Below are 27,779 nucleotides of genomic sequence, written 5' to 3' on the forward strand. Positions count from 1 at the left end.
CTCCCCTCCCCGCCAGCTTCCCCTCCATCCCCACACCCCACTCTGCCCAACCTTGGGAAGACTTTGTGCTGGACCGCTGAGGCCCAGAGGTAACAGTTTGAAAGAGTCTGGCTGGAGACTACTCACCCCTCCAGCTGGCTCCTTGGGTACCGAGCCCCAGGTTAGTTCCATTTTACACGTCCCACCTCCCTCTAGACTCAGAGAAGAGGGACCCAGGTGGCTCTCCTCCCCACTTCCTGCCGGCCAAGGCCGTGGGTGGGCGTGTTGGGACCTACCTGTGGGTGGAGCCAGCACTGGGGAGAGGGACCCGCAGGGCTCAGGAGGTCTCCCTGCCTCCCTGGCCGCCCCCGGCTTCCTGCTATGCCTGCCTGCTCCCTGTTCCCTCCATCCTCCCCCAGGTCTCCCCACCCATCTTCCTCTAGGCCTCCACCACCTGTGGACCTCTCAGCCCTCTCTCTCGTTCAGGCCCTGCTGATGGGGTGACAGGACCCTAGCTGGTCACGGGGTCCCGCTCAGGTGGAGGGCCTGAGCTCTTGCCGGGGAGGTCAGAAGTTTGTGATAGGAGTCCCAGGGCCACTAATCCTTTCTGGGGTTTTAGGCATGCTCTTGTGTCCCTCTGAACCCCAGTTTCCTCGTGTAGAAACTGGGGATGATAACTCCTGTCCAGCTTGCTAAACTAGGAGCATGGTGAGAAATCAAGTGGAATAATGGGTGTCAACGCTCTTTGCAAATTGTAAGCCCTGAAGAAATGCAGGAAGTTACTGTGGGCATTCGTGATCATTTGGGGCCAGACTCAACTTGCTCTGAGTAGGCCTGGATAGAATCCAAGCCCCGTCACTTACCTGAGATGTAAATTTGGGCATGTTCTAACCACCTTGGAGCTCAGTTTCAAAATCTATAAGATGGGGTTAATAATACCAACCACAAAGGGCTGTTATGAGGTTGAAATGGGATCAGGTGAAATGCCTAGTGGGGCTGTTCCTATTATTACGGTGATAGGCATTTATAAACCAGCCTCTTTCCTATTTATTCCTTGTCAATCTGGAGGAAGAAGGTAAGATCATTCCCATTTTATATGCGGGGAGACAGATTCTGAAGGGTTAATGTACTTGCCCAAGCCAGTTAGGAATGGATGTAGTCAAATTTGAACACAGAGTTTTCTATTTCAAGCCCAGTGTCTTTAGCAAACAAGCAAATAGACAAACACCCACCCACCATCACAGCTAACGGTCACCAAGTCTTACTTTATATACATCAGCTATCACTGCGATGCTATGAGGCAAGGTGACCGGCTCACCGCACACGTAAGGAAACCGAGATGTGAAGAGGTTAAGTCGCTTGCCCAGTCGCCAGCTGGCTTTGAGAGTACTGCAGGGCTGTGATGCCACTGCTTCTGACGACCAGGCTTGTCCTGGCAGGCCACCGAGCCCAACCCTGCTTCCCACTGGAAACTTTCAGTTCCCTACTGGAAAGACCAAGATCCCTGCAGGAAGCCTCGGCTCCACCCCCAGGCTCCCCATGGCACTCCCAGCCCGGCAAGGTCCCAGGCCCGATTCTCAAGCCACGTCACAGATGCAGAATGAGCATCCCATGCACAGGGTTCAGAGAAAAGACTGGGCCAGGAGCCTCTTGCTCCTGACTCAAGAAGACAGGAGACTCAGATGCAGCTGGGCTCGGGCCAGGTTCCTGACTATGTGATTCTGGGCAATCTGAGCTCTGAGGCTTGGATTCCTCACCTGTAAAATGCGCTTCGAAACATGTCAACCTCTCAGGGATGGAGTGACGACCTCAGGAGGCCAGAGATGTGCAGGTGTGTTATAAACCCTCAAGTACCATACGTTGGCAGCTATAATCAATCATTTAATTATATAATCAATTATATAATCAATTTATATTTATTGGATTGAGTTATGGGAATTTCCCCTGAGGTGAGGGACGATGTACACTGTGAGCATAACAGGGAGGGAGGCCTGGCATGCCAGCTGAGGTGCCACAATGCCAAGGTCTCGCTCAGGTGCCGAGGCTGGGACCACCACTTGTGGGAAGGAAGCACAGGGCTCTGCACAGCCTGGGCTTGTTCCTCTTGTTGAAGGACCTTAGTCTGGCCTTCGTTGAGCATCCTCTTTTCTCCCAAGATGAGCTCACAGCACCTTTTAGCCTTTAGAGGCACCTTTGGCCAAGCCTCAAGGCTGTTAAGTCTTAGCACGGTGGGCGCTGGGTGTGCCAGTGCAAAGGGGGGAGAGGAATGACCGTTTCCTGCCCAGCCACTGTGCGCCAGGCACGGGCAAGAGATTTCCTATTTTATCTCATTGAATCCTCAGGAGTATTAGTCCTATTCTACAGATTAAGAAAAAGAAAAAGGAAAGTTAAGTGCCTTGTCTAAGGTCACACTTCTAGAACTAGGATTGGGACCCAGGTCTGCCTGACTCCAAAGCCAGTGCTGTGAACCGATGCATTGTACGTTTCAGCATATCCTCACCCCCTCTCCATGCTGCAACCCCAGTCCTGTTCCCCTTGAGGCTTCCAGGGGCTAACGGGTCTTCGTTTTGTGGAAATCTAGTCTCTAGACAGCAGGGGTGAGAGGGAAATCTGAGAGGGAAATCTGGTTCAGCTGCCCTTCATATCCCTAAACACACACGAGTGTGTCCCTGCTCTGCTGGCTGGGGCATCTGGACTCATGTGTATTTACCCATGTTCATCAATTAACCCCTGGGATAGTCACTCCTGGTCCCTGCCTCTGGCAAGCTGAGTGTGGTCAGGGACTCAACAACCCTCCTTGAATTCATCCCACAGCCTCCAGAAAAATGGAGAAGTGACCAGATCAATTACCTCTGACTCTTAGGAGATGGAGTTAAAAAAAACAAAAAACCCCACCCTGCCTGGCAGGCTTGATGGTGTTCACTTGAGCCGGATGTTCTAATGAAGAGGACTTTTTATTAACTGAGCTGCTTACTAATGTCAAATGCTTTTAAGCACAGTGGTAGGTGAGGGAAGAAATAGAGGTGCCCAAGGTCCAGAGCCCGTCTCTTCCACACAGCCCTGCCGACTGTGCCCAGAGCGCAGGGTTCCTGAGCACAGGTCCCTTCCCCCACCATTCCTGCTGCTCCCCGGCTGCCCTCCTGGGTGTCCAGTCAGTGTTCAGCAGAAATGATAGTGAGGGGCAGATGTGGCCAGGTCAGTTTCCAGCTCCCCCTGCTGTTCTGCTTAGAAAGCAGAAATGGTGTGAGGGAGGGCAGAGGGAGGAGAGAGGATGCCTAATCTGGTGACAGGGACTGGGGTTCCTGCAGACCAGGGCTTGGCCACCAGTAGAGGCTGCTTAAGGACTTTCCATCAGCCCTGGCTGCCCACCAGCTCCCAATCCCAGATTCAGTGCACGCAAAGGCTCAGACTCTCCAGGAAGGAGCAGTACTGGTGTTCACTGATTGCCTGCTCTGGCCACTGCTGCATCATCTCACGCATCCCTCCTCAGAGAGGCAGCAAAGCCTGGTGGTTGAGTGTGGGCTCCACAGCCCAACTTTCTGGGCTCAAATCCTGTCTCTGCCACTCTAACTCTGAGAGTTTGATCAAGTTACTGAATCTCTCTGCCTCTGTTTCCCCTGATGCAAAATGGGGATAATAAGAGTTCCTACCTCGTAGGGTTGTTCTCAAGATCAAGTGAGTAAATACATAGGGCACTCAGGGAATAAGTCCTCTGTAACTACAGATTAAAGTGCTGAATCTAAATGAAAAAATCACTCCACCTACAGCCGAGGAAGGTTAAGGACCTTGGTCACCTCCTTCCCCTTCATCTTGCCTCTCCTTTTTCCCTGACGTATCGGGGTGTGTGTGTGTGTGTGTGCGCGCGCGCGCGCGTGTGTGTGACTTCCTGTGTTACTGAGAACAGTGGGGTACAAGGCAGGTCAGGGTTTTCCTTAGGTCGTGCTTTCACACTTTTTGATGACAGCTCATTGTAAGAATGATGTTTTATAATATAACACACATACACAGAAGGGCGGGATGCAGGGGCGTGAAGAGGGCAGAAAGGGTGGTTACTTCCCCCTCAGAGTGAGGATCCGGTCCAGCAACCTCTTTTCTGAGGGTCCCTAGACACGTGTAGCCAAAGCAGGTGCCCCCATACCCCAGGCAGATGACCCACAGCCCTCTGCCCCCCTCCGCAGGTCCCTGTGATGGGGAGAGACCGCAGGGAGTAGGGTACCACAGGCTCTTTGAGCTTTCCTCCATCCCTGGACATTCTCTTCCCTGTCTGGGAGGTCTGTTCACCCCCTAGCCGCCTGCTCCAGGGCATCTATCTCCTGGCCCAGCAGGGCTGACAGCTGGGTGGGAAGCAGCCTGAGGGATGGCTTTCACTCTGCTTTCAGAATGCCGCCCCAGCAAGGACGCCTCCAGCCCGGGCACCGCTGGCCTGTGCATGCCCAGCCCGGGTATCACCTTCCAGGTCATCGCCCGGCGGGTCATCGTCTGCCATGTCAGCCTCCATGACATCGTCTCCAGCGAGAGTACACCTTGTTAGAGCCACACCAGTGAGGGCCGTGCCTGTCGAGGCATCTCCTGCCAGGTCCACACCAGCTGCCAGGGCCACCAGGGAGAACCCAGGTAAGGGGGGCTCCTGCAGGGAAGGCAAGAGGAACAGGGAAGCAGTCCAAGGGCGGAGTGGGGTGCAGTGGGGGGGGGAATCTCCAAGTTGTCACTCTCTGCTCCTCCTCTAGCTCTTGAATAACGATGACTGGGAAGGAGCGGGGATGGTCCGGGTGGGCAGTGGGGGACCTGGGGAGGAGGGGGCAGAAAGGAACCGTGACATGCAAACCCAAGGCAGTGGGAAATTGCAGCAAATGGGGTGGAGGATAAGAAAGCAGGACCGACAAAGCAGATGGAACTTCGGAGGCTGCTCAGTCTGGGTCAAGGTGCAGATTTTGAGAGCCAGGCCTCCTGGTTAGAAACCAGGGTTCTTTCCTGGGGCTGCCCTGGGGGTCTGCCAGGGAAGCTGGGGTCTGCACTGGAGCACAGTCATGATCGTGGGCTCATCTGTGGGTAGAGGGGCAAAGAGAGAGATTCTGAGCAGGCAGGCATGCCCCACCCCCAACTGCCCAATCTGGCTTATAGGATTCAGCTAATAGGGGGACAGAGACGTCAAATGGTCCTCAGGGACTGGCTCTGCCCTTAGGGAAGCAGCCTGTCTGCCCATCCCAACTTTGCCCTCCTCCTGTCCTCCTGCCCCAGCACTGCAATATAAACAGGACTGGAGGAGCATCCCAGATTTGGGGCCCAGTCTTGCCCTTTGCAGGACCGGTGAGGCACTTTGGTGCGGAGACCTTTGGGATCCGACACATTTCATTTGAATCCCTACTCTGCCACTCACTAGCCAAGTAAGCTTGAGCGAGTTATTTAACATCCATGGACCTCAGTTTCCCCATCTATAAAATGGGCGTAATGATACCCAGCACACACAGTTGCTGTCAGAATTAAATGAGGTAACACACGCAAATGCCCAGCTGGCCCACCGTAGATGCTGAGTAAAAGGGAGCTTGGTTTCAGGCAGGGGCGGTGCCGTATTCTGGGTGGAGTGGTCCTCACAGGGCCCTCCTGGGCCAGCTTGCTTTCCTTCTCCCTCATCCACTGTGCCAGACTCCCCTCCAACAGCCTCCCCCTCCCCTACTTCTGGCCTGTTCCCAGGTATCCACTTGCCCAAGTTCACCAGGAAGGAGGTCCTGAAGCAGCTGCTGCTCATCGGATGTATCTTCTTCCTCATTGCCCTCGTGGTGTCCCTCATCGTTCTCTGTGAGTTTAACAGAGGGAGCAGGGCTGGGCTCTGGTCACTGCGGGGTGCAGTGGGGTTCAGGGATGGGGACACGCAGCAGGGAGACGAGTGGGGAACACACACTCACCGGCTGCCATGTCCACAAAGGGACACTCCTGCAAATGGCCTTGGCCCGTGGCGCCTCCAGGCCCCTTGGAGACAGTTGGATCGAGAGGGTGGGAAGTCAGAGGAACCTGGCTTTGGTCCCATCTGTGTTACTTACTTGGGCGAGTAGTTAACCAGTCTGAGCTCGGTGTCTGTTTCTTCAAATGGGATTAAATTCATTCATTCAACTTATTATGTGCTCAGTAAAATTTCCTAAAGATTTCACTGGGTTATAAGGAATAACTGAGCTACTGGCATAATGCCTGGCACAAAATCCCACTCTAAAAGAGTTAGTTATTTAAAAAACAAACATAAAAACATTGATTAGGAAAAGTGCCCAGGCATTTTTAATCAATGGGATAAAGTGTTCAGGGGTCCAGGCTCCCTCAATTCCTCGCCCTCCTTTGGGAAAGATACTCAGGACATGTCCCTGGACTCCCTGCCAGGGAGTCCACTCTGAGCCCAGCACAGTGGGAAACCTTAGGAGGGAGCGAAGGGGATCACACATCACACCACCCTGTCCTCAGGGAGAGGACTGTCTCCTGGGGGACGTAGGTGGAAATGATTAAGACCAGGTGGATTTGAGTGTGACCATCAGCAAGAGAGGACAGCTGTATGGGCTGAGGTGGCAGGGGACAGCTCCTAAAGGCCGTAGGGCCAGATGAGGACCTAGAAGATGGGGGGGGGGGGTTGCGTCTTGGGCAGGGCATCTGAGCAGGATGAGGAGCTGCAGGAAATGTGGGGGGCAGATGGGCAAGTTGGCATGGGGAGAGGGAAGGGACCCACTTAACCAGACAGAATATTCATTTGGGGACCTGAGGGCTGTCGTTTGGTTGCACGTGGCTGGGCCACATTGTAGAGAGCTTTAAATGCCAGGCTGAGGGGTAAGGATTCTGTTAAAGAGGCAGCACGGGTGGCGAAGGGCAGGTCTGTCTGAGGGAGAGGATTGCGTGGGAAGAAGTTGCACGCTGGTTAAAAGTATGACTTTATGTTTCCTTTTCTGGTAAGTGGCTTGAGGTGACCTCTAAAAATGGTTCGCTCTTCACTTGACCCAGAAAACCCCACAAAATCATGCAAGTCAAGAGGTTCAAATCTTCGTGTTCACTTTAAGAACACTTGTGAAACTGCCCAGGCCATTAAGGGTATGCTTATCCGAAAAGCCATCAAGTATCTGAAGGACGTCACTTTAAAGAGGCAACGTGTGCCGTTCCGTCATTACAATGGTGGAGTTGGTAGGTGTGCCCAGGCCAAACAGTGGGGCTGGATGCAGGGTCGGTGGCCCAGAAGGAGCGCTGAAGTTTCACTGCACATGCTCAAAAATGCAGAGAGTGATGCTGAACTTAAGGGCTTAGATGTAATTCTCTGGTCATTGAGCACATCCAGGTGAGCAAAGCCTCCAAGATGCGGCACAGGACTTACAGAGCTCATGGTCGGATCAACCCATACGTGAGCTCTCCCTGCCACATGGAGATGATCCTTACTGAAAAAGAACAGATTGTTCCTAAACCAGAAGAGGAGGTTGTCCAGAAGAAGAAGATATCTCAGAAGAAACTGAAGAAACAAAAACGTATGGCCCGGGAATAAATGCCGCAAAAAATAAATACAAATAAAAGTAAAAAAACAAACAAACAAGGAGTATGGCTTTAGGACCAGACAGACCTGCCAAAGCATCTCGGCTCTGCCACTTACCAGCTGTGTGGCTTCATCAAGTTAGTTAACTTCCCGAGCCTCAGTTTCCCCACCTGCCTGACAATGCATGTGAAGGCGTCAACACAGAACCTGCCGCCACGTGGCATGCATGTGAACCTCCCGCTGGGGTGCCCCACCCAGCTGCCTCCCTTCCCCACACAGGACATCTGCTCCAGTAGGAAATAACCCATGGAGGGGGGAGATGGCAACTGAGGGCAGGTGCTCAGCATGATTTCACAGCATTCCCTGAAGCCCCCTGACCTCCGGAATTCCCAGGGAAGTGGTCACTGAGCAGCTGTGCAGTGGGGTCAGGACTAGAGCCCCCGCCCCCTGAGAGCTCTCTCTGCTACACATCAAAGTGATCCCAGGAGCCTCAGTGCCCAGGACGTGGGAGAGGGAAGGACCAGGGCACAGAGAGGAGGGGGAAGTCCAAGAGGTTAGGAGGGATTGGTGTCTGGACTTGGAAGGAGCAGTCACACAGGGCTGACCTGCACCCGGGGTGACGGAGAGCATAGTGGGACCAGTGGGATGTGTGAGGGCTGAGGAACAGGTTGCAGACAAGAGGCAGGGTGAGGAGTCAGAACCGGGGTTTCTTAGGCATCCAAGGGGAGGTGTTTCCGGGAAGGAGGGATGACGGTTCCTAGTTTGGAAAGAGATGGGTCTTAGAAGAAGTCATGAAGCTGATTTTCACATATGGTTTGTAAAGCTGTCGGCTTTTCAGCACAACTTGTACGTTTAGGAATCAGCCACCTGGAGTTGCTCGTGGAGTGGGAAGACATTTAAAGGCATCAAGACAAGTAACGGGGCAAGAACTGAGCCAAGGGGACATCCCTTGTTTAGAGAAGAGGGAGGAGGAAGAAAATCCAGGAGCTTCTGAGGCTGGGAGGACAGCCTTTGCGAAGACAGGACAGGTAGTGGTTGCAAGTGTATGACTGAAGATGGAAATGTCTCTGCTACAACCCACAGGGCACAGAGGCGGAGGGATGCCAGAGTGGCTCTGAGAAGGGGCCTCTGGGATGGTGGAGGAAGGGCTTTTTCTGACCACCACTCTGGCCGGCACATAGGGCAGGGGAGCTCCCAGAGTAGTGACCGTCTCCACACCTCCCTCCCTCCCTCCCTCCCTCCCTCCCTCCCTCTCTGGGTGGCCGCTCTTGAGTGCTGCCCTGCTTGCAGAAGCTTTCTGGAGCATTCCGGAGCATTCCTGAGCAGCCTTTCTCTCCATACAGAAGGGAGACGAGAGACCCAGAGTCCCAGAGGGATTGCAGATCAGTGTCTCAGAACACCCAGGGCCATGGGCTGCTTAGTGTCATGTCTCTCTGGGGCTGGCAGTGACCTGGCTTCTGCTTCATTTTTTTTCAGTCTACTTCTGGCAGGGCCACGTAGGGATCAAGTACAAGGAACCGGTAGAGAGCTGCCCCAAGCGTGCTGTGCGCTGTGATGGGGTCGTGGACTGTAAGCTGAAGAGCGACGAGCTGGGCTGTGGTAAGGAGGCCGGCTGTGTGTGTGTGTGTGTGTGTGTGTGTGTGTGTGTGTGCGTGTGCGCGTGCGTGCGCGCGCGCGCGCGTGAGCATGAGCAAGTGCACACCCGCGCATGTGCACTCTGGGGACTGCAAACTGGGTATCAGCTCAAATGGGAGGCAATGGAGAGAGACTCAGAGGATCTGGGTTCTAGTTACAATAGGCTGGGGTTTGGAACCTGGCTTTGAGTGCTGTGTGACTTGGGTTAATCACTTACCTTCTCTGGGCTTCAGTTTCCTAACTTGGAAAATGAGTGGATTGGACAAGATTAGTGGTTCTCGGATACCATCTGACAGCTCGCAGCTACCAGACTGAGCAAAGCAGGGCTGCTCTGGCTGGAGGCAGGTGTGGGGTCCAGAGCTCTGTCCATGTGCCCAGCAGGTGACCTCTGACCTGCCACCTCTATGGTTCCATGAAGGTCAGTTTGTAAATGAAGGCTTTCATGAGCACAATGATCTCTTTGAGCGCTGGTCCTCAGTGGTTTTTACTTGTGTTGTCCATGTACAGCCCCAATGTGGGTGTCTGTGGGTGCACAACTGGCCCTTTCCACCTGTGTGTACATGTGTGTCCTTGCCCATGACCACATCCATCTGTGACTGAGCCTGTCTAGCGAGCACTCAGTTGGATCACCACTCCCCGTGTCCCTCTCTTATTTGGGCACGTCACTGCCCTCGTGGGGTGATAGCTCCTGGCAGTGCACACCCCTTCTCCCAGTGACGGCTGTGGGTCCCGTCGGATGGAGATCTCTTTCTGCTCTGCCCCAGCCCCTTGCCTTGGCTCTGCCCTTACTGAGCATCTTGGGCTCTGAGCACTGGCTGACGACCATCCCGTCCCGGGCCAAGCTCCCGGCTGTTTGCAAGGCCTCAGTGAGAAGCCTTAGGACAGGAGCATCTCAGAGCCTTACTCAGTTCATTCCTCAAGAACTTGGAGCTTCCTGGTGCTGAGGGCCTGCCTTGACCTTTTTTTGCCCTGCAGTGAGGTTTGACTGGGACAAGTCTCTGCTTAAATTCTACTCTGGATCCTCCCATAAGTGGCTTCCCATCTGCAGTGACAGCTGGAATGATCTCTACTCGAACAAGACCTGCCAGCAGCTGGGTTTCAAGAGGTAAACCTCCCCCATGAGTCCCGGCTTCAGGGGCGCCTCAAACTCTTCACAAGGGCATCTCAGGATCATTGATGGAAACACATATTAAAAAGACTCTTGGGGACCAGGGCTGAGGTCACTAGCTAATAGCACACTTGGATTATTCAAAGGGACAGTGGCCTGGGGAGCCCAAGTCTGGGGACAAGCTGTTTCCAGGAGGCCAACGTAGTTATTTGCAGATCTACAGCAGGATGACATTCCTGTACGGTTTTTTGCATCAAAGCGTCCTCATGCCCACGCTCGCATTCAGTGGTCGCAGAGGCCCTGTGAGGTGGGTGGGCATTCGGGCAGGTCTCGTCTTCTCCTCACATCTGGGAACCAGAAACTCAGGCTGTGCAAACCCTTCAGTGGACTTTGAGCAAAAAAGCAGCTGCGGCTTGGGCTAGAATGCGTCAAACGAGGAACGAGATGGGCAGACGTGGCTAGATAAAGTCATTAGCATCTTTGGCTCTACAGATCTGAAACAAGAAGCTGGTACCAGTGGGTGGAGTAGGGAGTGGGGTTTACTGTGACCTTCCCCCTTGAAGGAGCCCCCGGTTGGCAGGCCACATAGTCACCTCCATCCTCCCCCTTGGTCTGGGTTTCAAACCAAGTAGTTTGGGGGTTCACCAACGTGTGTGAAGTTGTAGCGAGAAAGGTTTGTTTAGGATCTCACTGTGGGCTCTCCGTAGAAACCACCTAGAACACCAGGGCTTGGGGACGAGGACTTAGAACCAGTTCTCTGCCCCTACCTCAGCCTCAGAGTTCCCATCTGTGAAAGATGACCTGGGTGATCTAGTTGGAAGACAACGGACATCGTTTATCATTGAGTTGTGTGACCTTATGCAAATGCGAACTTCCCTTGGGCTTCAATAGATAGTGTCATTTATTCAAAGAACATTCATCGAGCTTTTATTATGTCTGAGCCATTCACCCAGACAAGATCTCTGCCCTTGGACAGTCTCTGGTATGGTGCGGGTGAGAGAGGCTTCAACCAATAATCACAGCACCGTGTGATGTGTAACGGAAAGGACACGTGGCAAGCATTATGCACACACAACGGAGAGGGTGCCTGACTGTGCCTGGAGGTCAGCAGAGCATGGACGAGGCCCCTGGGTAGAGGGACAGCGCCTGCAAAGGCATGCTGTCATGCAAGGGTGTCCCGTGTTCTAGAAACACACCGAAGGGCCACGCAGATAGCGGTCCATGGATCACCCACAGAAGAATCACCTGGGGTGCTTGTTAAAATGCACCCTGAAATCAGAATCTCTGGGATTAGGATTTCAGACCTGCTTAACAACACCCGGGGGTGATACTTAGGCACGTTGTGGTCTAAAAGCCAAACGGTTCTCAGGCTTTAATGTGCAACCCCATAACATGAGGATCTTTAAAATGCAGAGTCTGGCTCAGCAGGTCTGGGGTGATACTGCTGCTGTCAGTCCGTGGACCACAGTCTGGAGAGAAACGGGCTAGGTCAGTGTTTCTCAAACTTGAGAGCGCGTCAGAATCACCTGGGGAGCTTGTTAAAACGGAAAACCAGAATTCTTGATTTGGTAGGCCTGGGACAGGGCCCAAGAATTTGCATTTCTAACAACTTCCCAGGCAGTGCTAACATTGTCCCCTGGGATTGGACCACACTTTCAAAACTACTGGGTTAGCGGCTTCCCTGGTGGCACAGTGGTTGAGAATCTTCCTGCTAATGCAGGGGACACGGGTTCGAGCCCTGGTCTGGGAAGATCCCACATGCCGCGGAGCAGCTGGGCCCGTGAGCCACAACTGCTGAGCCTCCGTGTCTGGAGCCTGTGCTCCGCAACAAGGGAGGCCACGACGGTGGGAGGCCCGCGCACCGCAATGAGGAGTGGCCCCCGCTTGCCGCAACTAGAGAAAGCCCTCGCACAGAGACGAAGACCCAACACAGCCAAAAAATAAAAATAAATAAATTAAAAGAAGGCTCAACATTAAAAAAACAAAACAAAAACTACTGGGTTAGTGCGTAGGGCTAGTAGGGGGCAGTGGTGGAATATGTGGGTGGGGTCTGAGATTGTTGGGTTTTAACTGCCTTTGGTCTCTGCAGCAGGGCTCGCTTGGGACTCTAATGCTGGCTGGGGAGCCATGGGTGTGCGCTGTCTCGAGGAGGTTCATTCTTCTCCCCTCTCCTCCCTTGCAGTGCTTTCTGGACAGCCAACGTGACCAACAGGAATTTTGACAGCAGTTTCTCAATCTCCAAATATAGTTCCACCTTCCAGGAGAGCATCTACAGGTGTGTGAGGCGGCCCAGGCTGTCAGCTGTGAGCAGGGGAGTGAAGGAGTGCTCTGAGTCAGGGAGCCCCTCTCCCTCGGCCTTTCTGGGATCCCACCTCCAGGAGTCCCTCGTGAATGTCAAGAGCATCTCAGAAACAGCTCTCATTCATTACCTGCCTCCTGACTTGAAAGCAGTCGAAGCTGGGTGCACAGAGCACCTCGAGGTCAGAGGGGCCCCCAAGAGTTCACCTGGTTGGCAGAGACAATGAATAAACCTCGGGGCCACTGGTCGGCCTGATGTTTGGACAGAAAGCTGCTGCAGGGAGGGGGCTTGGGGTGGAAAGGGGGAAACATCAGTGGGGTGGGGAATGGGGCGGGGGAGCTTCAGCAGGGGGAGTGCCAGGTGCAGGTAGTTAGGGGGCAGGGAGGCCCATCTGAGGAGCATCGCCATCCCCCTGGGCCTCGCCATCTGTCATCTTTGCACTGCAGCTGCTCTTTCCCACTACCACTGGGTGGAGGGGAGGAGTGGGGGGGGGTGCCCCACCAGCTAGCAGTGTTTACCTTGGGGAGGGGAGAGAAGAAACCAGGCTGTGAGATAAGTAGGCATGGGGAGGGAAGGGAAGCAATGAGCTGCCTCCTGGATGCCTGCTTTGTGCTGGGTGGTTCACATGCTACGTTGCTGGCTGAACATTGAGCAACTGTCAGGGGAATGTTGGGTCACCTGTTTAGCTTGGGAAAGATGCTGGGACAGTGAAGTCATGAGTTCAAAGGACATGGACCTAGCCAATATGTGTGATCTGCCACAGAAAAACGGACGTTGGGAGAAGAGTGGGCATGTTTTGCACTAAGCCACCCCCATTCCTGCAGAAAGCACTGGAAGGGTCTGTCCCACTGGGAGGGAGAAAGGTCAGAATCTCCATCTTCAAGTGGGGTTTATCCCAGGAACGCAAGGATTCTTCAATATATGCAAATCAATCAATGTGATACACCATATTAACAAACTGAAAGATAAAAACCATATGATCATCTCAATAGATGCAGAAAAAGCTTTCGACAAAATTCAACACCCATTTATGATAAAAACTCTCCAGAAAGTAGGCATAGAGGGAACCTACCTCAACATAATAGAGGCCATATATGACAAACCCACAGCCAACATCATTCTCAATGGTGGAAAACCTGAAACCATTTCCTCTAAAATCAGGAACAAGACAAGGATGCCCACTCTCACCACTATTATTCAACATAGTCTTGGAAGTTTTAGCCACAGCAACAGAGAAGAAAAAGAAATAAAAGGAATCCGAATTGGAAAAGAAGAAGTAAAGCTGTCACTGTTTGCAGATGACATGATACTATATAGAGAGAATCCTAAAGATGCTACCAGAAAACTACTAGAGCTAATCAATGAATCTGGTAAAGTAGCAGGATACAAAATTAATGCACAGAAATCTCTTGCATTCCTATACACTAATGATGAAAAATCTGAAAGAGAAATTAAGGAAACACTCCCATTTACCATTGCAACAAAAAGAATAAAATACCTAGGAATAAACCTACCTAAGAGGACAAAAGACCTGTATGCAGAAAACTATAAGACACTGATGAAAGAAATTAAAGATGATACAAACAGATGGAGAGATATACCATGTTCTTGGATTGGAAGAATCAACATTGTGAAAAATGACTGTACTACCCAAAGCAATCTACAGATTCAATGCAATCCCTATCAAACTACCACTGGCTTTTTATCACAGAACTAGAACAAAAAATTTCACAATTTGTGTGGAAACACAGAAGACCCTGAATAGCCAAAGCAATCTTCAGAAACAAAAATGGAGCTGGAGGAATCAGGCTCCCAGACTTCAGACTATACTACAAAGTTACAGTAATCAAGACAATATGGTACTGGCACAAAAACAGAAATATATCTCAATGGAACAGGATAGAAAGCCCAGAGATAAACCCACGCACATATGGTCACCTTATCTTTGATAAAGGAGGCAAGAATATACAATGGAGAAAAGACAGCCTCTTCAATAAGTGGTGCTGAGAAAACTGGACAGCTACATGTAAATGAATGAAATTAGAACACTCCCTAACACCATACACAAAAATAAACTTAAAATGGATTAAAGACCCAAATGTAAGGCCAGACACTATAAAACTCTTAGAAGAAAACATAGGCAGAACACTCTATGACATAAATCACAGCAAGATCCTTTTTGACCCACCTCCTAGAGAAATGGAAATAAAAACAAAAATAAACAAATGGGACCTAATGAAACAAAAGCTTTTGCATAGCAAAAGAAACCATAAACAAGATGAAAAGACAACCATCAGGTGGGAGAAAATAGTTGCAAATGAAGGAACTGACAAAGGATTAATCTCCAAAATATACAAGCAGCTCATGCAGCTCAATATCAAAAAAACAAGCAACCCAATCCAAAAATGGGCAGAAGACCTAAATAGGCATTTCTCCAAAGAAGATATACAGATGGGCAACAAACACATGAAAGGATGCTCAACATCACTAATCAGTAGAGAAATGCAAGTCAAAACCACAATGAGGTAACACCTCACACTGGTCAGAATGGCCATCATCAAAAAATCTACAAACAATAAATGTTGGAGAGGGTGTGAGAAAAGGGAACCCTCTTGCACTGTTGGTGGGAATGTGAATTGGTACAACCACTATGGAGAACAGTATGGAGGTTTCTTAAAAAACTAAAAATAGAATACCATATGACTCAGCAATCCCATTACTGGGCATATACCCTGAGAAAACCATAATTCAAAAAGAGACATGTACCACAAGGTTCATTGCAGCACTATTTACAATAGCCAGGACATGGAAGCAACCTAAATGTCCATCGACAGATGAATGGATAAAGAAGATTTGGCACATATATAAATGGAATATTACTCAGCCATAAAAAGAAACAGAATTGAGTTATTTGTAGTGAGGTCGATGGACCTAGAGTCTGTCATACAGAGTGAAGTAAGTCAGAAAGAGAAAAACAAATACCATATGCTAACACATATATACGGAATCTAAAAAAAAAAAAAAAAGGTTCTGATGAACCTAGGGGCAGGACAGGAATAAAGACGTAGACATAGAGAATGGACTTGAGGACATGGGAAAGGGGAAGGGAAAGCTGGGACGAAGTGAGAGAGTAGCATTGACATATATACACTACCAAATGTAAAATAGATAGCTAGTGGGGAGCAGCTGCATCGCACGGGGAGATCAGCTCGATGCTTTGTGACCACCTAGTGGGGTGGGATAGGGAGTGTGGGAGGGAGATGCAAGAGGGAGGGAATGGGGGATATATCTATACATATAGCTGATTCACTTTGTTATAGAGCAGAAACTAACACAACATTGTAAAGCAATTATACTCCAGTAAAGATGTTACAAAAAAAAAGAAAAAGAAAAGAAACTCCATATTCTTGTGCAGAGGGGATGGGATGAGACTTAGCAGAAACCAATCACGGAAAGCTTCCTGGAGGAGCCAGCTAATGTGCCCTTTTCTCATCTTTTGTGTTTCCTGCTGCAGGTCTGAATGCCCTTCCCAGCAGTATGTGACTCTCCAGTGTCCCAGTAAGAAGATGCCCTTTCTCCTGGATAGTGGCCTGTGTGGGGTGGGAGTCAGGGGGCAGAGCAGTGGGGTCCCTATGAGGGAGAGGGCCAGCCCTGGGTGTCCAAGCCAGGAAGAGGGGCTGGAGCAGCAGGCCTGTTTCAGGGCCAGGGTCCCTGTAAGGCACCTGGATGGACATTCTCAGGGTAGCATTTCCCCTTCTCCTGACTCTGCTTAGCCCAGCAACCTCACCATCCAAGTCTCCTGGATTCTGGGCAGAGGGCAGAGGACTGGGAGAGCACGTCAGGGCCAGCTTAAAGCTCTGCTATCGATAGATGTGGAGCTAGATCCAGAGCCAACATTTACGGAGCACACTGGGTGCCAAGGCACTGCGCCTATGGCTTTACAAACGTGATGACATTTAATTCTCATGAGGCGGGTGCCATTATTGTCCGCTTACTGAAAAGAGACTGAAAATTTTGCCTTACTTAAGGTCAGACCGCTGGTAGGTAAGGAGCTGGTATTGGAGCTTGGGTCTGACCCCAAAGCCCAAACTGTTAACCGGTCCATGAGTGCTGTGTTCTCATGATGGCCGGGCGGGGTGCTCCCCTGAGCAGGCGGGCACAGTGCTGCGGATGGAGCCCCTCAGACCACCGCTGGCTCTTCACTTTCCTTCTTCAAAGAAAGAACACACATGTGAACAAACTCTGTCCATGATTTCGGGGGGAGGACTCACTCCAGAACATGTTTGGAAATGTTCGCTTGGGGTGCAGGGTCCCCAACAGCACAAGATGACCCACTGAGGAAACACGTGGACGCCACCTGCCTGTGCATCATGGGAAGGGCTTTTCTCCTTTGTTTTGAAACGATCCCCCTCACAGTGCTTACCAATTCAGGGTCATGTTAGGCTTGGTCTGCTTTCACGAGGTCCTGACAGCAGCCCTGGAATTCACCGTTGTGAGCCTGGCACAGTGCCCAAAGCATGAGGTATTTAGGAAGCATTTATCGAATTAATGGAAGAATGAATGAGGGGGAGGAAAGAGGATCTTTCCTAGGACCAAACTACCCACTGGATGATCCCAGAAGGCTAACCCGCCATGTGGGAGCTCTCTGTTGGCAGGAAGCAGCTGTGCTGCATCAGATTAAGTGAGCAAAGCGGCCTCCATGAGTGGGTGGTACCCTCAGGATGCGGCTGCCTGAGATTCCCTGGGCCTGGGAGCATGGTTGCAGCTCTGAGAAAAGCTGAGTTCGTACTAGCTTATCTCTTCTACTTCTCCCCAGGCTGTGGACTGAGGGCCCTGACCGGGCGGATCGTGGGAGGGGCGCTGTCCCCAGAGAGCAAGTGGCCTTGGCAAGTCAGTCTGCAGTACGCCCACACCCACATTTGTGGGGGCACGCTGATCGACGCCCAGTGGGTTCTCACCGCCGCCCACTGCTTCTTCTTGTAAGTGCCCAAGGGGGCAATGATGCGACACCGCTGAGGGTCGGGGATGCCAGCAAGGGCTGAGGGCAGACTACTTCTCTCTGTGGAGGGGGACTTTGTTGGTAAGGCTGGCCCCTGTGGGCTGGGCAGCTCGTGTGTGGTGAGGACCATGGTTTGCCATTGGTATTTGGTCCTGGGACTGTGAGTTGGGATTACTTGTTCTGAGCCAGTACAGATTGGTGGCTCCAAGGGAGAGAGAGAGGCAGGTAGAAGGAAGGAATTGTGAGCCTGCCCTAAAGAACAGGGTGAAATAAAGAGGGTTGGGGCTTGTTGCTGCCAGAAACTGCAAGTTAGAGGGGAGGAGCCCAAGACATCAGGAATGCTGTCCCAGGAATTGAGGGATGGGGATTGTGGGAAGGGCAGTGCGGTCAGCTTCTGACAGTCACCAGCCAGGCCTGTCCTTTGAGCTGGTGGACAGGAAAGGGCTCGGAGACGAGGCCTCAGGGGCACTGGCTTCCCCAGTAGTGAGGCTTCAGTGGGTCACTTTGTCCTGTCGAAAGCTCCGTTTCTGCTGAGGATACTACCACTGAGATGTGTCCCACCCGCCTTATTTGACCCTTGGTGGCGTCCAGAGGAGACAGTGGGGCCAGTGGTCCTAGAAGTCTTACTCAGCCCCTCCCGTTTTCTATCGTAAGGTACAGAGCCGCCAGTTCAGAGCGGTTGTTTGGAAGTAGGGGATTGTCCTAGATCCCCGGGCTAAGATAGAGAGCTCCCTCCAGAGGTCATTTCATCCATTCTCCTGCCTCCAGGGGCGCCCTGGCTGCAGCTCCCTGCGTGCTGCCAGGGGGCTCTGCCATGTGGTAACTGGCCCACGCTCTCTGTGGCCCTAGCAGGACCCCGAATAAGATCCTGGAGGACTGGAAGGTGTACGTGGGCACCAACAACCTGCACCAGCTGCCCGAGGGAGCCTCCATTGCCCAGATCATTATCAACAGCAACTACTCGGACGACGAGGACGACTATGATATCGCCCTCATGCGGCTCTCCGAGCCCCTGACTCTGACCAGTGAGTGAATCCATGCCTGTCACACCCCACCCTGCTCATCCAGCAGCCCTGGGGCCCAGCCTTGACACTTAGCAGCAGCCACTGACCCATCCCAGGGTCCAGAGCTTCAGCGTGGTGGCCGTCAAAGATTGTTAGAGATCATTTAGTGGAACACCTCTGTCTTACAGTTAGGGGAACTGAGGCCCAGAGGTTGGAAACAAACTTGCCCCAGTGACACATCTGACATTGCAAACTGGTGACAGAGCCAGGGTTTGGATACTGGCCTTCATCAAGATATCGAGCACTTAACAGAGACCAGACCCTGTGGTAGGCATTTTACATCTACAATTTCATTTACTCTGCACAACCCATCCTGTGGAGCAGGTACTATTATTAACTTCATTTTACATTTGAGGAGAGGAGCTTGAGAGAGAGAGAGTTCCCCGAGGCCGTGCAGTAATGAGTGGCAGCTCCAAGACTGGGTCCAGTTGGGTCTGGCTCCTAAGCAGTGCTCTTCCCATGCTGCTCTCTGCTGGCAAATTGCCAACGCCAAAGTTGCGAACACGAGCAAAGTACCTATACATCCAAACATCTAACTGCCGTGAGAGCTGAGGGTGGAGCTGAGGAGCAAATGGGGCTACAGGAAGGAAATGCTACTGAAGTTCTCAGGAGATCGGGGTTTATCTTCACTACTTCATCCACCCATTTGTTCACGCGTCAAACACTGTGTGTCTCCCACATAGCGGCTCTGCAATTTCACTGCAAAGAGAACAAAACGGATGACGCACACAAACAGCCACTGAGAAGCTAGTGATGTGATGTCGGGGGCACCCCGGGGAGCCGTGGTGGCACAGATTCGGGCACCTAATCCGTCTTGGCAGGCTACAGAGGCTTCTGGAAGCCTTGGAGGGCTCTCTGCTTAGTCCAGCCTTTCTGGTGCTCTGGGCCTGTGCGCGGGCCTTTGCCGGCACGTGAATTACGGAGGCGGTGTTGGTCCTGAGTCACAGCGGTTAGCTCATCACAGCGGTGTGCAGAGGAGAACCCCAACCCCAACGCAGGACTGGGCTGGGTGGAGCTGGCCCCCAGCGGATCCTAGCAGAAGCCAAGCCCACCACCCGCCACGGGCGAGCCCTCTCAGCCTTTCTCCTGCCCCTCCTAGCCTCGTCTGTGGAGCCTGGGGCGGTGAGATGGGGGTGCCGTGCTGCCCCTGCCCTGCCCCTCGCGCACACATGAAAGCGGGCAGGCAGTCTGAAGGATCAGAACAGGCCTTCCCAGCCTTGAAAAACCCAGACTTCATTTGACTAACCGTCCAGATCTTACCTGCCATCACCCCAAACCCCCTGAATATTATTTGGAATTGCAAATAGAATTAATTTGTAAAACTAAATTAAAGCTATTATAGCACTACCTATGCTTTTCAGACTGCAGCAGTCCCTCTCTAGACTCTGATAGCCGCTCCTACCCCCTCCCACTCTCCTGGGAAGGAGGAATATCTCTAGGCTGAGACACTCACAGCTTAGATTTATGCAGTCCTGTGGTCAGGCCATGTGCGCTGATTTTTGGTTTAGAGATCAGGGCAGAGTTTCTTAAACTGTCTGGTAGGCTGAGCGCTTCGAAGTCACAGTACTAGCTGAGGAAACTGTGGAGGCTCACTGATAAATTTAATTACCCCATAAAAAGAGTAGAATATATAATAGTGTTACATGTTTTTAAGACTGCATGTCTCTAAAATAGACACACACTATTTTAAGAAGTCAAGTTTTGTGTTTTTGCTTAATAATTGATGGCATCCCTTCATTTATTTTTTGTTTGTTTACTCTCTAGCAGAGAAATGTGTTCGACTCCCAATTTACAGGAGAAAAATTTTACATTCATTCTCCCTCCCTCTGTCTTTCTCCTCCCCCATCCCTCCCTCCCTCCCCCTCCCTCCCTCCCCCTCCCCCTCCCTCCCCCCTCCCTCCCCCCTTCCCCTTCCTCCCCTCCCTCCCTCCCTTCCTTCCTTCCTTCCTATGAGCACTTTCTATGTGTCAGGCACTATTTTAGGCACGGGAAGCTGCAGTGAGCATAACAATCGTGAACACTGCAAACATTCTATCAACTCTTTTCTTCTTGCAAATTGGTCGATGCTCTAGTCCACATGGGAACACTGGTCCTCAGAGGGAGCTTATGAACTGATGCACAACCGCACCTTCTATATGATTCTGAGTGTGGGAGCAAGGGAGCAGCAGTTTCGTGGCCTGTGCCTCTAGGGATGTGCTCTCCCCACTTGGAGAGGTTGTCTCACCCTGGAGAGAGAGGCTCAGGCCCTGGCCAAACAGGGGTGCCCTCCCCAGACCAGGCAGGACACACCCCTGAGACGTCCTGGCAGTAATACCTGGGATTTAGCCTGCACTGCTCCTTGCTCTGAGGGACAGGCGTGGAAGAGGCTCAGCCGGGACAGCCACTCTTGAAGAGAGAGACCCTCAGACACCCAGTACCAGCTTGGCACAGGGGAGCTTCCAAGACATATGCATTTGCCCACATGTCACCCACTGAAAAATCAGAATGTCTGGGGGACTCTGACGGCACCCTGAAGGCTGGAGGGGCAAGATAAAGTGATTGAGTTTCTTGCCTGGTCCGTTCAAGGCCCTGAAAGATTCAGAAGCACTCTGGGGGGAAGGAGGAGGTCCTGGGACATTGGTACTCCTGTCCCTCCACACACACCCCCCACCAAAACCTCCAGCCTTGTCCCTTCACTGATGTCTTGAGGTCTTGTCACAGCACATGTGCAACCTGCCTGCCTCCCCATGCACGGACAGACCTTCAGCCTCAACGAGACCTGCTGGGTCACAGGCTTCGGCAAGACCAAGGAGACAGATGGTGAGAGGCAGATGCTAGAGTGTGTGTGTGTGTGTGTGTGTGTGTGTGTGTACATATGTGTCTGTGTAGAGTGTGGGGGGGTGATATGTCAGGGTATAGAGATGAGGGTCTACCTAGAGGAGGGTTTGGATATATAGAGTCATGGGCCTTGGTGTGAATGTGTGTGTATATACACCTGCGTATACATCAGGGCAGTTGCCGTGACAATGCCCCAGCCAACAACACAAGGAAAATCCCCGTCTTTGAAAGACCTGGGTTCATTGCTCATTGAACCGAGGGAGAACTCACACCAGGGAGAACCGTGGGGCGTCTCAACAAGAGGGTGTCAGAAAGGACTTACAGGATTCGGGTGCTTTGAAGGGGGTTCAAAGAAGTGAAGTATTTCTCTAGATTGGTTGCCTGTAGGAAGCAGGGATAATCCTGTGAGTGGATATCTTAAAATCTCATTTAGAAAGAGTTAATAGACTGCGTCTAAAGCTGCAGTTGGTGAAGCAGCAGGAGCTGCTCCTCCTGGCTGGGACAGGGGGCTGTTCGGTCCTTTCGTGGATTGACCTACCTTGTGTTTTGTCTGTGCTGAAACGAGGCTAGGAAGCGGTTTGGTTTTCCCTCACTTCATCGTGATCACAGGTGGCCGTGTCTGGTGTCCGGTCTGTAAGGTCATGTATACTGGGCAGGAAGGCACAGCAGTCAGCTGGCCTCGCCGTGAGCATCGCAAGCTCGTGGCCGCCGCAGGTGTTGGGCCTGCTCGTGGGATGGAGCGGGGACTGGCCAGGAGCAGCCTCGTTTTGATCTTGGCCCTGTGACTGACTCGCTGGGTGACCGTGGGCAAGTCCTTCCTCAGCCCTAAATTTCTCCTTCTGTAAATGGATTCATCACACCTGCTCTCCTCAGAGCACGTGGTTACCAGAAACAAATGATCTATTTGATGTTGCTTTGGACACAGAAAGGCATTGTGCAGCATGTGAGGCAGCCTGAAAGGCCTGTGAGTTTGTCTGGGTACGTGTGTCTCTGTTACGTGTAGTGAGTTGTGTCTGGTGTGAGGGTGTATGTGCCCATACATCCTGGGTGGCCTACCATGGGAATGGTGCCCTCCACGCCCAGGAGGCTGCCAGTCTGGGGTGTGGGGTGGGCAGCTGGAAGGCCACAAAGCCGCTCGGAGTCTCACTCCCTTCCCTTCTTCTCTCTCCTCCACTGCACTGAAGAGAGGACATCCCCATTCCTCCGGGAGGTGCAGGTCAACCTCATCGACTTCAAGAGGTGTAACAACTACTTGGTCTACAACAGCAACCTCACCCCGAGGATGATGTGTGCGGGGGACCTGCGGGGAGGGAGAGATTCCTGCCAGGTGAGGCTGCTCCCACGTGAGGCTCAGGCCCTGGGACCCCAAGGGAAGGGAGGAAGGCTGAGGTTTTGGGGTCGGAGGGAGAGTCAGGTGCCCACCGTTTCCTGCCCAAGGACTGCCTCTCTCACCCTGCTGATGCGCGTGCACTCCCCTGTAGGGAGACAGCGGGGGGCCCCTGGTCTGCGAGCAGGACCGCCGCTGGTACCTGGCAGGAGTCACCAGCTGGGGCATTGGCTGCGGCCAGAGAAACAAACCCGGCGTGTACACCAAAGTGACGGAAGTCCTGCACTGGATATACAGCAAGATGGAGGTGAGAGCCCTGCGGGGTGTGTGTACCCAGCAGGCGGGGACTCCCAAAGGTGGGGTGCCTGGAAGAGGGCCTAGCCTTTCCCCAGGGTCTCGGCGAGGTCCCCTTGCCCCCTCGCCTTTGGGGGTGTTCAGAATGTGGAAATGACCAGGACAGGACAGGAGTCAAATGTTGGGCCGACCCCAGCTGCCTGTGCTTCTTCCGCCCCTTTTCCTCCTGCAAAACAGAGCTCAGAGGGTTGGAAAGTGGTGGGTCTAGGCTGGGTACTGGCTCCAGCCTCTGCCCAGTGATGGCCGCGTCATAAGCCCACATACTGACAGGAGGAGGCCTCCCCTTATTGGCAGGAGGTGGGTCTCCCGGGAAACTGGGCATCAGGAAACGGAGGTCTACCCCCCACCTCTGTGGACCCGGTCCAGCTCCTACCTTCCCTGGGCCTGCATCCTAGCTGTAGGGCAGGGATGCTGTGCCAGCCCTTCCCTTCTCTGCCCAGGCAGTAGGGCTCAGGTGGGGATGGGAAGGCTTCTCTGGAAGTCCAGTGGGGCAGGTCCTGTTCCCATCTTTTCCTCTGGGCTGCCCCTCTTCTCTGAGGGGCAGTGCCCGATGACAGCTGGGCTGAATTTTAGGCTCTGAGCCCCCACCTTCAGCCTTCTGTGTTCCAAGCACACCCTGCCCACCCTCACCCTGTTCTCCCTCTCCTCAGAGTGAGACGCGCTTCTAGAAAGCCTGAGTCCGGCTCCACCGCACGGCACTGGCTGCTGTAAAGACTCTGGCCAATGTGACCGGGCCATAGGCACCATCATCTGGGCTAAAGGCCACCAGACACCATCGTTACTGCCACCTCCACTGTCTGCTGCCTCTGTGAATACACATGTGTGTGTGCGTGGGCACATGTGTGTATCACTGCTTTCCCAAGGTCTTCAGAAACCAGGAGCGCTGTCAGCTCTTCTCAAACGCCAGGCTGAAAATCACCTGAAGAGAACTGTTTGGACACCATGGAGGTTCCCACAGGGGTGACCATAATGGATGCAGGAGGTGGAGCCCAGGGAAGGGCCTGGAAGGTCACATCAGGAATTCTTGCTTCTCTGACCCTAACTTGGAGACTAGTCCAGAATGGGCTGCCCCCCCCCGCCTCCAGTGGCCCAGCCATCACTGCTGTCAGGGGCCAGTAATATGTTTCATGGAGTACTGGGACCATCCCTAGTGGGAAGATATTCCCACTGACCTTCTGCGTGGCCTCTCCCCTCTCAGCCCTCCCGCTGGGGCCGTGTCGTGGCTGTCCCCACGGACAACTCAGGACAGGGCTTGCTGTCCTCGTTTGGTCACAGGCTGTTGGAGGCAAATTTCATTTCATTTTATTTTTATATTCAAGAAATAGAAGTAGATGTATTTTTTAAAATTCTCCACAAATCCCAGGAGCAAAAGAATCTAAAAGAAAAAAGAGTGGATATGTGTACATGTGTAACTGAATTACCTTGCTGTACACCTGAAACTAACACAACATTGTAAATCAACGATCCTCCAATAAACATTAAAAAAAAAAATTCCAGGAGCCAAGAGAGCTAACGTCAATCACCTCAGGAACTCAGAGGGACTCCCGGCAGCTGTGCCCCTCTGCAGTCCCACAGAAGGCTCCTGCCCTCAAGGGGCCCTCTGAGATACTCAGGGAAGCAAATCCTCACTTGGGCTGGCAGACAAATCCATCACAAAGAGGACCACAACTGTTGCTGCGTCCAAGGGCTGCAGGAGCGTGAAGGAACCGATACTGCTTCTCTGCTGGCCCCGGAGCCTGGGAAAATCCAGGTGGATGGGCATCCCTGGTACCCAGGGCTGTCCTGGGACTTTGGAATTTCTTCTCAGCTTTCTCCATTTCAGCTTCTCATAGACACAGTGTTGCCATGAAAACTGCCTTGGAGAGAAAGCTGGCTCTGTCCCCAGGCCCTCCAAGCAGCTTTTCTGAAGGATCCGAGTTGCCCCTCCTGCAGGGCATCAGTGCGTCTAGTCCCCGCACCAGCTGAAGTCCTGGACCTTCCCCATCCTTTTCTCTGGGGCACCCAATCCTCCCGCAATCCCATTCTCCTGCCATCTTTGGGCCTGTCTGGTAGTGCTATGACTCCCATCGGCAGGGTCCGAGCAGATAAGCCCAGCCCAGCCCAGCCCAGGCAGGCGACTGCCCGGGGGAGACACTGTTCTGGAAGAGCAGTTGGAATTGGCTAGCGTTCACTGGGCGGGGTCTGAGGGGATTGGTGACATGTTATCACAGCTGGGGCTTTTTGGGGGACGGCAACATTCACATCCACAGCACCCCTAGCAGTGGTCTTCAGCAATAAATGTGTGACCTGAAAAATGTGTCACTGCATGTTTTCACGGTACCCTAGGTAGAAAACTGAGATTGTCCACCCAGGTGCCCAGACATCCTCAGTTTTTGTTCTTAGTTTTGGTTCTTCAGTTTGGGGTTCTGCTCATTTAATCATACATTCATTTATTTATTCATTCACCCACCGTATGGGTGCCTGCTCTGTACCGGGAACTTGCGCCAGGCCCAGGTGGTACAAAAACCACAATGGTCCTCAGGAAGTCACGGTCGTGACCCAGTGTGACAGAAGCTGTGATTCGGTGTGGACACCGTGCTTGGAACACAGCCAGGAGCTGCACCCAGAGAGGTCAGGGAAGGCTTCATCGATGAGGTGAGATTTGAAATGAGTCTTAATAGAGTAGGCGAGTCTTCACCAAGCAGCTGGGGTGGGGCAAGAGCAGGCCAGTGCCTGCTCTGTTTCCCTCCTTCCTCTTTCTCTGCCTCTGCCTTTGCCAGCTCAGCAAAAGGCATATTTACAAAGAAGCCCCGGTGCTTACTCAACTGTTTCCAAGAGAATTGGATGCGCGGTCCCACTGGCCTCTTCTGAAAGCTCTAGCCCTTCTTGCTCTGCACTTACTTTTCCTCCGTTTAGTATCAATATATTGACCTCACCCATTATGATCCACGATGAATTCCCAGCATCCTCAACACACACGCATGCCTCTAGCCATGAGCACAGACTTCTCCAGACCTGCCCCCATGGGCCTGGCCTTTGGACACCCCAAGATTGTTGAATCTCCCCTGTCAACGCCAGGGGAAATCCTTCCTCCAATTATTTTCTCGCTCCGTCTGCGCGACAAAGCATGGGGAGGGGGGCAGGTGCCAGGCTTCCTATATTTAGCAGTAGGGGTAACACAACTGCTGTCACAGATCCCCAAATTTCCCACAATCTCAGTGGCTTGACCCAATCCAAGTTTATTTCTCATCTACCTAACAGTCCAGTGAGGGTGTCTGGCCAATGGGAGGCTTTCTTCCACATGATTTTTCAGAGGCTCAGATTCTTTCAGCCTAGTGACTTTGTCATCTGCTTCCAGCCGGTGGACAGAGGAAAGAAAAGATGAAGAAAGCATTTCCACTTCTTAAATGCTCTGGCTCCGAAGTGACACATGTCATTTTTCACTCATATTTTATGGGTGTCAACACATCACATGGTACCACCTAGATCAAGTGGGAAAGACACTAAGAAAGTCAGTCCCTGGGCAGTTCCCACGCAAGAGTAAACACCTGTTTTGGAAGCTAACCAGCCATCTCTGCCCCCCAGAGGAAGCTGGTCGTATCCCAGAAGCCAGGCCTTGGGGCCAAGAGTTAGGGCTTAGGGCATTTCTGCTCGTTTTTACTTGGGAACCAGACCCTTTCTCTCCTCTCTTGGCTTCCTAGGGCAGAAATTGATTTGCTGGGGGTGCAGAGGTGTGTGTGTCAGGGAGAGGTAAGAGAAAAAGCAGTATCTAGATGGGAAGAGAAAAATATTCCTTAGGCCCAGGACATCTACAGAGGCTATAAAAATCATGGAGGGTGGGTGATGGGATTTCCCACATTGATCCAGAATCCAGGGAGATGGGCGTGTGTACTGAGGGGAGGTGTTGCTGGTGACACTGTCCTATGGTCCCTGGGTCCCAGGCATCTCCAGGTTCCAGTCAAGCTCTCTGGCTTTGTCAGCTCTGTTGACAGCTGAATTTCCCTGGGGAGAGGGGGAGGGTCAAGTGAGCGCATTGGGGGTGGGACAGGTGATGACGGCTCTTTGGAGAAGGAGCCAGTTACAGCCTTGCTGCCCATCCAGCTGCCTCTGGGGTTTGGTTAGATTCCCAAGACCTATTGTTTTCCATAATTGCTTAGCGATGTCCTGATGCAATTGGGAGGACATTGAGAGATGCGCATGGAGAGAGCTCCGCGTAATGATAATGAGGAGGACGATGACAGTAATAGCTAGCCTTTGCTGAACGCTGCTACGTGCCAGGTGCTGTGCTGACCACCTGATGTGTATTATCTTCTGCGAGCATGAAGTAGGCATTGTTATTATCTCTATTTTACAGATGAGGAAACAAGGCCAAGAGAACTGGAATAAGCTTCCCCCAAACTAACAACTACTAAGTGACAGAGCTGGACTTTGAATCCAGGCTGTCTGATTTTAAAAGCTGCTATAGAAGCAGGTGGAGGCTTCCTAGCTGCCGCCTCGTGGGGTCTGCCATCTGGCTCTGTAGATCTTTCTGTTCTCCACCAGGCCTGTGCTGTAGGAGGGGCAAGGTGGCACAACTCCCAGAGGAGGATGGGCATATCCCTCAGAGTGTCACACGACCAGAGCCTTAGACCATGCAGCTTCTAGAAGCTGGGACAAATGCATCGTGGATGGGACGAGGCCCCCTGGCACCTTCCCCACCACCCCCAAGTGGATGGTTTCTGGGAGA

At 52.4% G+C, this 27,779-nt stretch overlaps 1 protein-coding gene across 4 annotated transcripts in view; it reads left to right on the forward strand.

Moving 5' to 3' along the window:
- The window catches only part of TMPRSS13 (transmembrane serine protease 13), a 30,111-nt gene extending 4,743 nt beyond the window's left edge, over positions 1–25,368 (forward strand). For 3 of the 4 annotated variants that reach the window (XM_033862013.2, XM_073808153.1, XM_033862014.2), the window contains exons 2-13: positions 4,359–4,593; positions 5,671–5,775; positions 8,948–9,070; positions 10,082–10,211; positions 12,397–12,489; positions 16,028–16,071; positions 17,330–17,492; positions 18,365–18,537; positions 21,277–21,375; positions 22,578–22,720; positions 22,875–23,027; positions 23,725–25,368. In XM_033862013.2, coding sequence (XP_033717904.1) covers positions 4,359–4,593; positions 5,671–5,775; positions 8,948–9,070; positions 10,082–10,211; positions 12,397–12,489; positions 16,028–16,071; positions 17,330–17,492; positions 18,365–18,537; positions 21,277–21,375; positions 22,578–22,720; positions 22,875–23,027; positions 23,725–23,742 — 1,479 coding nt within the window. In that variant the 3' untranslated portion in view covers positions 23,743–25,368. The remainder of the gene's footprint in view (positions 1–4,358; positions 4,594–5,670; positions 5,776–8,947; positions 9,071–10,081; positions 10,212–12,396; positions 12,490–16,027; positions 16,072–17,329; positions 17,493–18,364; positions 18,538–21,276; positions 21,376–22,577; positions 22,721–22,874; positions 23,028–23,724) is intronic. The other variant, XM_073808154.1, reaches the window with a different exon arrangement.
- Positions 25,369–27,779: the final 2,411 nt, after the last annotated feature.

This window comes from Tursiops truncatus, chromosome 8 (genome assembly GCF_011762595.2).
Source record: "Tursiops truncatus isolate mTurTru1 chromosome 8, mTurTru1.mat.Y, whole genome shotgun sequence".
NCBI lineage: Eukaryota > Metazoa > Chordata > Mammalia > Artiodactyla > Delphinidae > Tursiops > Tursiops truncatus.